Raw genomic sequence first — 12469 nt, forward strand, 5'->3', positions numbered from 1 at the left:
AGGAAGGAAACCAAGTACCGAAACACTAATTATTGGAATTATACAGCAATGCAGGAAGAACACATGTTTAAATTTGTAGTTGATTTGGGGTAGACAGTGTGAGAAACTTAGAACACAGAGCTGCCACCATTTCAGCAATGCATCAAGTTGATCTCAGCTTTCTTGCATACTATTGCTCAACATAGCTTCTATCTTCTCCAAAGGATTTTTTCCAATTTTCCTGTACACAACATGCTTCTACAGCCTGGTCATGTTCCACTTTCTATGTGTTTCATTTTTTAGATGTCTTTATTTCCTTTTGCCACTTCACTTGCTGCATTTTTATGTTCTCCCCTTTCTTCCATGAACTGTGAATCTGCCACATCAGGTTGGCTTGCATGCTTCAACAATATAGATAGCTGTGTTTTAGGTGCAACTCCATCTGACTGGTATATGTGGCAGCCAGACTAACAATAGTACACAGCCTATGATTTCACATGGTACAGAGATATGTATTTCTGAATACACACACACACACACACACACACACACACACACACACACACACACACACACACACACACACACACATAGAGAGAGAGAGAGAGAGAGAGAGAGAATGAGTATGTTTGATGAAAGTTGGGGTGTAGTGACTGAATCAGAATTTCTTTCAAAACAGAGTGATCAACATTTTTTTCTTAATGTAACATCTATTTCATAGACACCAACATTGCTTTTTTGTGCAATTTAATATAATACCCAGTGCCATACAACACCACCCAGTGTTTGTGTATCTTTGAACAGTTTACTAAAAATACAGATTTATTGACAATTTGACTGAATCATGTTAATATTTCACATCTGTTAATTTTAATATTTTTCAGCATTATCAAATAAGTTTAGTCTGTGAGTAAACTGAAGTGCGAGCAGGCAAGTCTCCACTCTCTCTACCCAGCTACATTACAAGGAGCAACTACAGGTTGCTTCACTATCCTATACTGGCCCTAAATGTGTTAACAATAAACAGAATACAGAAATTAGAAACTAATATAACTAATGCAAGAAACACATGTTAACAAAATCTACATAAATTACCATACAATGCACTGCTATGGTAGACAGCAAAGTGATTCTTAGTCGTCCTGTGTGGCAGGCAGGTGGAGTGCTCTTCCGTGAAAGGCCACTTTCTCTCATCATAAGTGTGGCTTGCTCTTCAGTTTACCAACATGCTGTATCTGAACCCTTGATTTTGACACTAGCATACTGGATGCATTTTCATAAGAAAATGTATTGAGGAAATAAATTAAACTCTGTTACAGCTTAGTGTCCGTGAAGCAGAACTGCTAGCAGCAAAAGAGGAACGTGATCAGGCCAGACTTGATATGCAAAATACACACCTGGCACGCGATGAAATTATAAATAAGGCATGGCAAGTACGTGATGGTGCAGTTGCACGTAAGAATGCCACTGAGGTGGAACTGGCCCGCACTCGCATCGATGTGATGCAGGTTAACAGTCAACTCTTGGAAGCCATTCAGCAGAAAGTAGAACTCAGCCAACAACTTGAGCAGTGGCAGGTAAGTATTATATATCATGTGTGTCACACATAATATCTTTCCCTATCAGCTTCCAATTCTCTTTTGGTTCAAAGATGTATTTCTTTATGCTGCAATTTCTTTGCTATTGTAATTAATCTATTCAGCACCAATATCAAGCTAACTTCTAACTTGTCTGTGTCAGATGGTTCTCTGAGGCCTTGGAAATTTGAGTTAACATGATGATGTAGGTAACGGTGAAGATCACATTACACTGAAACCTTCATGTCAGTGTCACACCACTGTTAGTATACAATCCACTATTTTCAACATGAGTGAAGTATTATGAGACGAAAGTGAATGAACAATAAATTAGAAATAAAATGTTAATATTCTCCTAGACAGTGCATTTAACATGTTCAGGTACTCAATCTCATAGACAATGGAGGTCGAAATGAGAGATTCTATATCAATATTTGGAAAAACTGCAAATTCGAAAATGAATCCTAACTTGGAGTTTGTGTGGAGCAGTGTACCAGTCACTGCAGAAGGATGATTTATGTGTAGGCATTTGCAGCATCCAGTTTTGGAGACCAAAAAGGTGAACACTGATCAGATGAAGTGGAAATACAACAGGGAGAACCTATCAACCACACAACATCGATTGGGACGATATCATGATGTTACTGAGTTCATATGGGGGAAAATAACTGGCCCCCAGGAAATACGTTTGCACCCCATGAAACCCCAGCACATACTATGCATTTTGGTATAACAGTGACACATGTGAACCAGTGGATGGAGAGCAATATAAAACAATGAGGGGATACTGAACCATCCAATATCACATCCTTTCATAGAAAGTGTTGCTACTACACTGACACCTTGCAATAGGTGTGGACCTGTAGGGGCTTACAGTTTGACACAGTCTTCTGCAGCTGGCATTGGTGACATGTTTGCTATAGGGTCAGCCCAGACACTATAAACATGTAAGATTGCAGTGGACACACAAATCCCATGACAGACATAATGATTGGCAAGCTCGATTGAGTGCTTATGACCACCTGCTTCTACAAAGGTAAGTCAAATAGGAACAAAAATCTTGTTTATGAGTGTCTATGTTTGGCAGAACTGGGCCGACACTTCTAGAAAGCTTTGAAGACAGGGGATGAGAGGGTGGAGGGGGGAGGGGGGGGGGCAGAGCTGACCCTTGAACATTCCCTGCATTGCAGAATGAGTAATTACAAAATTTCTTGCTGGTAAATGAGCTCAAACAAGCAATGAACATTTTTCAGAGACTTATTACACAGTCTGGGCACTGTCAAGTATCTGTGTGTTGACATAAAGAGCTCAAGGAAGGGTGAAAATGAGTAGAAAATCAGGAGCATAATTGCTGCTCTCAGCCCAGCATAACAGACAAAAACATTCCCACAGTCCAAGATGTTCTTGAAGAAGATTGATGGATGAGTGTATCTGAAATTGAGGAATAGGTTGGAATAAGTTAGGGGAGCTATCAAGCAATGATCACAAATGTTCTAAAGTTTGTAATGTTTGCATAAGATGGGCCCATCACCTTTTGACTGCAGATCAGAAGTTGAGAAGTTTGCAGGTCTATCAGCGGCTCACAGCAAGGTTTGTGAAATAGTGTGACATATTTTTGATTTGAGATCATCACCTGAGGCAAAACATGAGTACACCACTAGTAAAGGGGAGTCAGCCCCAATGAAAGCCAAGGCTCAACTGTCAGCTGACAAGGCTGTCTTAACTGTTTCCTTCAACTGGCAAGGTTTTGAGTTTTTGCACCAGCGAGGCACAACAAGTGCTTCTTATTACTGTGAGCTGTTGAGCCAGACGAGGGCTGCATATTGCCACAAAAGACAAGACCAGCTGATGTGAGAGGCCACTCTCTTACAAATTCCAGGCTCTTTACTGCAACTCTGAAGGTCTCAAAACTTGAAGAAATGTAGTGGACTCAGCTTTATCATCCTCCCTAATGCCTGGACCTATCACCCTGTGATTTTCATATGATTGGGCTGCTTAAAGAAGTACGAGGAGGACAATGATTTGAAGGTGGTGAAGGTGTTGGGGGATTTGTGTGAAATTGGCTCCTGATGCAACCAGCTTCAGTCTACAAGTGTGGGATTTTAACAAAAGACACCTTCCTTCTTACTGAGAAAAATGTATTTCTAAAGGAGATAACTACAGAAAAATTATTTCTGCCTTTTATTTTTCAATAAATAATTTTGTTTGTTTAAATAAAATCCTATTTATATTTGGTTTATCCTCATATTTTTCCTTCAGTGATGGGGTGCATGGATGTTATATTCTACCATTCTAACAATCTGAAGTGCTGATTAGCATTTCTTCAAGAAATATATTTGGCATAGTTCATTGGTATGGTGTTCCAATAGTCACTGTCAGTGCTTCATGTTCTCTTATACAAGCCATTGAGATCTCCCCTTTTCCTACACACACACACACACACACACACACACACACACACACACACACACACAATGCTGCATTCTATGTGGGTGTGATAACTAACAAGCTGTCTGTCCTCATGAACGGCCACCGAAAAACTGTGGCCAAGACACAACTGGACCACCCTGTTGCTAAGCATGCTGCTCAACATGACATTCTTCATTTCAATAACTGCTTCACAGCATGTGCCATATGGATCCTTCCCATCAACACCAACTTTTCTGAACTGCACAGGTGGGAACTCTCCCTGCAATATATCCTATGTTCCTGTAACCCTCCTGATTTTGTTAGTCATTTTACTCACCCATCCAGCACTACACACCCATCTATGCTACCAATGCACCCACTCTTTTTACTTCTCTCCTTTCCTGTTAGCCCCCTACCCCGGCTCTCTCACCCGCCCCTCTCACCTGCCCTCTGTCTAACCTCCCAACTGCACCTAGCTGCCTTACTCTCTCTCCACCTTACCCCTGCACACCCCCAGCAGCACTTCACCATCTCCCACTGCTACCCTGCTTTCTCTTCCCCTCCCCACTGCAGCCTCATTACCCCCACCCAGTTGCGTCTCCCACCATGCACTGCTGCTGCTGCTCATAGTCTGGCTTCAGCTGCCAGAGACTGTGGTCATGTATGTGTGAGTTGCATTTGTGTGTGTGTGTGTGGGGGGGGGGGGGTCTATTTTTGGCAAAGGCCTTGTTGGCTGAAAGCTTATTTTGTATCAGTCTTTTTGTTGTGGCTGTCTGCGACTCAGCACCCACACTATATGGTGAGTAGCAACTATCCCTTTCATAATACTGTTACATTCCATCCTGGATTTTCCATGTAGAAGGGAATTATGTAGGAACATATTCATATCTTCTTTGATTTCATGCCATGGTATTCAGGAGCCCAACAAGATAATAATTCTCAAAGTTGAAGATCATACACATTTCCATTATCCTATGAATTTCATGTTTTCATTTGTCGTATTAAGTTAATTTCAGTCATATGTATCATCCTTGCTTTTGCAACTTCCTCAGACTATAATGTCTTTCCTTAAGTTTGATATGTCCCAGCACATAACTAGAGTTAGAGCCAGCATCTGCAAACTAAGCTAAGAGTGCATTTGTGTGGTACTGCCAAAGTTCTGCTGGGAAGAAACATAGCTTTTTTCCTAAAGTTTGGTAGCGCGTTTTATGAGCGATGAAAAAATTTAATTGTAAAATGAAAACTTTCATGGCTGGAATTGTCACAATTTATAAAATATTCCAGGTTGTTATGCCATGGTTGAAGAGATTTCACTTTAAAACCCGATTTTCAGGGAGGATCTTAGGTTTGTTGAATGTCCGATTCACACTCTGGGTTGCTACTGTCTGCAGCAAAATTCCGTTTCCGTCGGCTCCCGTGCAATGGTATGATGTCACATGTTTTGAAAGCATGAGTGCAATTGGCTGCTGCCAACTGCGGTTGTCCACTATTATCATCATCCCATGGTGGAAGACTGGTACACATTTTTTTCAGCGCCAGAATCCAAATTTCATTCAATTTCATGCCCTCCTCCTTCCAATTGAAATTCCTGGGTGTTTCACAATCTCTATGGCCTCTCTCTATAGCCTTTGATGGTATGCAGCAATTGCCCTTGTGCTCTTCGAGTAATTTTTTGACAGTTCTTTTTGTAGTAGCTACATACACCTCCCCACAACTACATGGAATCCTATAAATTCCAGCTTTTTCCAGCAGTTGGTGAGCATCCTTGGCAGATTTTAGGTGATCTTGTATCTTCCGTGTGGGTGTGTAAATTATCGTGATCTCCCACTTTTTCAAGATTTTTCCAATGCAGTCACTCATGTCTTTAATGAATGGCAGGAAAACATTTGATTTCACCAGCACTTTGAGCATCACTATGATTTCCATGCGGTGGTCTTAATACTCTTTCCACATGAGTAAACAAATAATCATTCTTGAGCAAGATATTGTTGAGATGTTTTAATTCTGCGTCAAGCAGCTCTGGTTCACGCATTGTCCTTGCTCTATCTGCCAGCATTTTTATTATGCCTCGCTTTTGTTGTGGGTGGTGGTTTGAATCCCAGTGTAAGTAATGTTATGTGTGTGTGGGTTTTTGGTAAACATGTGGCCTAAGCTACCATCTTCTTTCTTGAAAACTAGCACATCAAGAAAATTTAATCTTTCACCTCTTTCACCTGCTTCATCCCCCTTGGTAAACTGAATCTTCAAAATGATCCAGTTCACATTTTTGTGAAAACAATCCAGTTCTTCCCTGCCATGCTGCCACAAAACAAACATATCACCCATATAATTGAATCAAATATTCAGTTCCTTGTTCGTAGTTTCCAATGCCTGCTCCTTGAATTTTTCCATTAAGAAGTTCACTATAACTGGGCTTAAGGAGCTCCCCATAGTGACACCATCCATCTGTTCATAGAACTCTTTGTTCCATTTGAAATACATGGTTGTGAGGCAATATTTAAACAGTTTGACCATGGCATAATAGCCCAGAATGTTTTATTAATTGTAAAAATTTAAGGTTTGCTGATGACACTGTAATTGTGTCAGTGACAGCAAAGGGCCTGGAAGAGCAATTGAATGGAACAGAAAGTGTCTTGAAAGGAGGATCTAAGATGAACATCAACAAAAGCAAACCAAGGATAATGGAATGTAGTCAAATCAGGTGTTGCTGAGGAAATGAGATTCGGAAATGAGGCACTTAAAGTAGTAGATGAATTTTGCTATTTGGGGAGCAAAATAACTAATGATGGTCAAAGTAAAGAGGATATAAAATGTAGACTGGCAATGGCAAGGAAAGCATTTCAGGAGAAGAGAAATTTGTTAACATTGAATATAGAATTAAGTGTCAGTAAGCCTTTCCTCAAAGTATTTGTATGGAGTGTAGCCATGTATGGAAGTGAAATATGGAAAATAAGTAGTTTAGACAAAAAGAGAATAGAAGATTTTTAAATGTGGTGCTACAGAGGAATGCTGAAGATTAAATGGGTAGATCATGTGACTAATGAGAAGGTACTGAATAGAATTTGGGAGAAAAGGAGTTTGAGGCACAACTTGACAAGAAGAAGGGATTGGCTCGTAGGACGTGTGCTGAGGCATAAAGGGATCACCAATTTAGTATTGGAGGACAGCATAGAGGGTAAAAATCATAGTGGGAGGCCAAGAGCTGAATACACTAAACAGATTTAGAAGGATGTAGGTTGCAGTAGTTACTTGGAGATTAAGAAGCTTGCGCAGGATAGAGTAGCATGGAGCACTGCATCAAGCCAGTTTCTGGTCTGAAGACGGCGACAACAATAACAACAAAAATGTATTTGCAAACTTTTTATAACTAGGCATGCACATTGCAGATGAGAAACTAGTGTTACACTGTATTAAGTACTTCTGTGAGTACAGAGCCCAAGAAGGCAAAAACATTTTACTGTTTCATGACATGCAGCAGCTGGAACTGCATGTGATGTGGTATTCCAGCTAGAAATCTCTTCCCACTGTAGGACTAGCATGATTTGGATTTTTATGGGACATACTGTGGTTGGATTCATATTTTCAGTGACATATATGATGACTTTGACTTTAATGAGGGACTTATGCCATGAACATTGGACTATTTTTATGTTGTTAATTTTAAATTCAGGTTATCTAATGCAGACAGCTTATAAAAAAGTCACCTATTAAACAAATATTAATGAATAATGATGCACTGAGTTGCTGTGTTAAGGAAGAGGGGGTATCACAACAGTAAAAAAGTAGAAACAATTCTGGTTTCTTACACTTTTCCATGTGAAAATAATAGACTATTACACTTTTGTTAAAGCAATTTTAGGTGCAAGGTTAGCACAGAAAAACTTGACATTGGCATGATTATCTTTCCACTTACAATAAATACACAGACTGCAAAAAATTTATGGGAACTGGTTACTGTGACTTCTGTAGAAAAAAATTTAAAAAAGCAAATAAACTACATTTGGACAACCAATTACTGAAAATTGTAATTCTCATGTTTTTCTGTTTACAGATGGATATGCAAGCATTACTTGATGAACAAATGAAACATAAGTTAACAAACCAAGCTAACACTAGTGATTATGAAAGTAGCAGTTCTAGTAGTGCCAGTTCATCTAGCAAGAAGCGAGCACCCTCTCGTCGTCTCTTTGGTCTGTTCCAGCGATGAGACAAAGATTAAAGATTATCCTACTGAATATGTCCAATGCAGCAAGCATGAAATTTGAGCACCAACCATGGTATAATTAACTGTTGTACGTATTTATATAGTTTATTGGCAAGTGAATAAAAATACAGAAATGATCTCAAAAACCACAGCATCAGAAAATAAAACTATTTCTATTTGACATGGAAAGTCAAAATCTCTTCATTGTAAATAAAACAAAATGTTACTTACTTGTTGTTGATTGGATTTAGATTGTATAGATGTCGTTGATAACAAAAAGTTTACCATGTATCAAAAGGTTCCACTTTTATTTTTAAGCTAAAACATTTTACGAACACTACTGTACCATATAAATTATTTTTGTACATGATGTAATAATATGTATTTAATAATGTTATCTGTGTGCAATAGGCAGAATTAGTGTGTATATCAAATTATCTAGCATAGAATTATGCTAGTTTATGTAAATAAATTAATTTTAATTCACTTTTTCATGAAATTGTTTTAAATCACATTTTAGATTTGAAGGTATGCAATCAAAGAAATGCAGTTTGAATGTGGCTTACAGCCATTAGATTCTAACTAAAATGCATTGAGTACAAAAAAATGTGAAAAATTTAAGATAATCTGGATTCTTAAAATCCTAGATTATTAAAGTACCACAAGTGCAATTACTATAACTTTGTAAGTATGCAAAAATCTGATTGAACTGTTTTATTAAATTTCTCATTTGTACATGTTTATGACTATTACATGAACTGTATGTGCACAATTGGAGCATTTATCCCAAATAATTACCTTAAATATTTAACATGGAAAAGATTTAATACATCTACAAATTAAACTTGGCTAAAGAGTCCCATTTACAACCTGGAAAAACTGATACCTCATTGAATTATGTTGCAAATGAAAAGTACCTATAACTATTAACACTTCTACTTGGTTTTTAACTAATGTCACAATTCTATTGCACAGAGGGGATACAAGCCAGCTGCTACTACTTTGATTTTTATGGATTTAAGAAGCAACAAAATATGACAAAAATTGTCATCTTACTATGACCATAAGATAATAGTTCAACAATTGGGCTTCATTTTGGTTACTTTTGTGCCAGGTTAAACAACATATTGGTATTAACAAATTATTGATGAGAGGAATGCTCATTCTCTGTAATCATCTTTTGGCCTGTCAGAGTTACTGCTGATTCCTGAGGTCAGAAAGTTTCATTCAAAAGCAGACTATAACCTAAAATACTTTTGCTGTCTGCATGACTCACAACCACCGCAGCCCTCAACAAGCTCATCATAAAGTAAAATTTACTATATTCCTATTAGTATTACATGCAAGTTAGCTTTTGCACCAAATGCAACACATTCAACAATGCTCTGAAAGACAACTCAGGTTTGTGATAGAAGTTGAGCCCAATTGAGAGGATACAGAAATTATTACTTAATTAAAGTAGTAACTAGTATTTAACCTAAAGAAAGAGCTGCAAATGGTCACCTGCATTTGAGCAGTATGTTGTATAGTTAAAGTGACAGCATTAGTTAATCAGAAGGAACACAAGGCAGTTTAAGTACCCTGAGTCATATTTTAGGATCCACCAAGATACACCGAGTTTGAACTTACTAGAATTTGATTTGACTTGACTTGAATTTCAAACAGTTGCCAGAAGGCAATAACTCATCTGTATCACCACTGTAGTTGAAATTTTTGTACATGAGCTCATTTCCATATGTTAGAATATGCATGTAGCATTCTAACTGCCAAATGACATACTTCAGATAATTATTCTTAATTTTCAATATATTGAAAAAAAAAATTACATTGATCTTCACAACAATTACACTCACTGGGACAGACAAATCAATTGAGCTTCACAAAGACTGTACATGTGGTCTCTATCAAGTCATCTCAAATACCCTCTGTCATCACATGTACTTATTTATTTATTTATAATAGAAGGAAACATTCCACGAAGGAAAAATATATCTAAAAACAAAGATGATGTGACTTACCAAACGAAAGTGCTGGCAGGTCGACATACACACAAACAAACACAAACATACACACAAAATTCAAGCTTTCGCAACAAACTGTTGCCTCATCAGGAAAGAGGGAAGGAGAGGGAAAGACGAAAGGATGTGGATTTTAAGGGAGAGGGTAAGGAGTCATTCCAGTCCAGATACATATGATATGTGTGTGTGTGCGAGTGTGTACCCGTCCTTTTTTCCCCCTACGGTAAGTCTTTCCGCTCCCGGGACTGGAATGACTCCTTACCCTCTCCCTTAAAATCCACATCCTTTCGTCTTTCCCTCTCCTTCCCTCTTTCCTGATGAGGCAACAGTTTGTTGCGAAAGCTTGAATTTTGTGTGTGTGTTTGTGTTCGTTTGTGTGTCTGTCGACCTGCCAGCACTTTCATTTGGTAAGTCACATCATCTTTGTTTTTAGATATATTTATTTATTTAGCATCTTATGATGTACATCTCTGGAGTAAGTCCAAGTATATATTTGCATTGTCAGTTTTCCAATAAAATACATTAGTTTTACTGATTCTAACTATAGTTTTGCTAAGATACCTAATAAATTTTAGCCACAACATTTCTGGAAATTAACATCATAGTTACAAAATTTTAGATACTGTAAACTGAACAGATTTTGTGAGGCGTACATAATCTATGTACCTAAATTACAGAACATTTTATTGCAAATATTCTATTCAGTGGGTTCTTCTTCCATTACTGAAAAGATTATACAAACTAATCACCAAAGAAATATTATAGTTTTGCAAAAAGTTACAAACAATATGAATTACCGTACACTGTAGGAAATTCGTTGTTATAATCTCAATCAAGAATATGTTTCAATTTCATGAGAAGTTCGTTAATGATACTTTCAACTCATGATTTTGATTACAGTTTAATTACTTTGAACATTTTATTTAATTAGTATCATAATTTCAGTTTTTGTGTATGAAGTACATTCTATTGCATGTACAACTTATGGTGTGAAAAAAGTTAAGATTTGATTCCAGAATTATTGATATGTTGACAATTACAAGAATTTTCTTTAATTTGCATAAACAACTGAATAGAACCCAAATTAAAATTTATGCAGAAGTAACAACATGCATATAGAAATCAGTCAATGTGCACAACATACAACACACAATTGTAATATCCAATGTACTAGTTGACTTGGTACTGATCAATACAGTAAGTGTTAACCCCATATGCCATGTTACAGCAATCAATAAAGGGAGTAAAAATGCAGTCTTTTGCTTTCTAGCTGGTCTTAGTTCTATATAGAAGTTTTTGTGTTTTCTTATGAGTCAACACCTACAAATCACTATTTGCTCTTTAAATGTCACCAGTTGAGCTTCTGGAAAGAAAGTTCATAAGGATTTGGTATCTGAGATGTTAGCAATAGCACTGGGGAATATTTCAGTAAAGTGGGGTTCCATGTTCTCTGTGTAAAGTTATTTATAAAGGGCATTCGTGATAAGGTACCAAAGTGTAAAGGTGAACCATCACTACAAATCTATGAGCAGTTAAAAGAAAGAAAAAAAAAGTTGTCCTTGACTGTCTTTGATTGTATTTGGACAGTGTTTCAAGATGGTGGATCACTTTCTCTACAAAGAGTTGGAAACAACAGCCAGATTTTACCTTCAATATTAACACCTGTCTAATTATTGTAAGTCCAGGTGTTAGAGTGTTAGAGCTGGAATAAATCATAGGTGTTTTTTTTTTTTTGGAATCTCGAAGAAAACAGACCACCAAGTCAACATCTGTAAGTGTTCCCAGCAGCTGTTGTCTGCAACCTCTCCCAATCCTATCTTGGCATCCATGAGTGATGTGCAGTATTACATCTACATCTATATTCTGAAAACCACCATGCCGCTAAGGGTAGCCGCACGGTCTGAGGGGCCTTGCCACAGTTCACGCAGTTTCCCCCGTCGGAGATTCGAGTCCTCCCTCGGGCACGGGTGTGTGTGTTGTCCTTAGTGTAAGTTAGTTTGGTCCCATAGGAACTTACCACCACCCTATAAAACCACTATGAATGCCTCTGTGCATATAATAATTATTTTAAACTTATTCTCACAGTCCCTATATGAGTGGTATGTAGGGGTTTGTAGTATATTCCTAGAGCCACCATTTAAAGCTGGTTCTTGGAATTTTGTTAGCAGACATCTGTGGGATAGCTTACGTATATCTTCAAGAGTCTTCTGGTACAGTTCCTTCAATATCTTTGTGGCACTCTCCCATAGGTTAAACAAACCTTTGATACATTCTGTCAGTCC

At 37.7% G+C, this 12469-nt stretch overlaps 1 protein-coding gene across 1 annotated transcript in view; it reads left to right on the forward strand.

Moving 5' to 3' along the window:
• Positions 1-10111, forward strand: part of LOC126100954 (bicaudal D-related protein homolog) — a 580126-nt gene extending 570015 nt beyond the window's left edge. Inside the window, exons 8-9 of the mRNA XM_049911615.1 lie at positions 1299-1556; positions 8017-10111. Coding sequence (XP_049767572.1) covers positions 1299-1556; positions 8017-8172 — 414 coding nt within the window. The 3' untranslated portion in view covers positions 8173-10111. The remainder of the gene's footprint in view (positions 1-1298; positions 1557-8016) is intronic.
• Positions 10112-12469: the final 2358 nt, after the last annotated feature.

The sequence above is a fragment of the Schistocerca cancellata genome, chromosome 9 (genome assembly GCF_023864275.1).
Source record: "Schistocerca cancellata isolate TAMUIC-IGC-003103 chromosome 9, iqSchCanc2.1, whole genome shotgun sequence".
Classification (NCBI taxonomy): domain Eukaryota; kingdom Metazoa; phylum Arthropoda; class Insecta; order Orthoptera; family Acrididae; genus Schistocerca; species Schistocerca cancellata.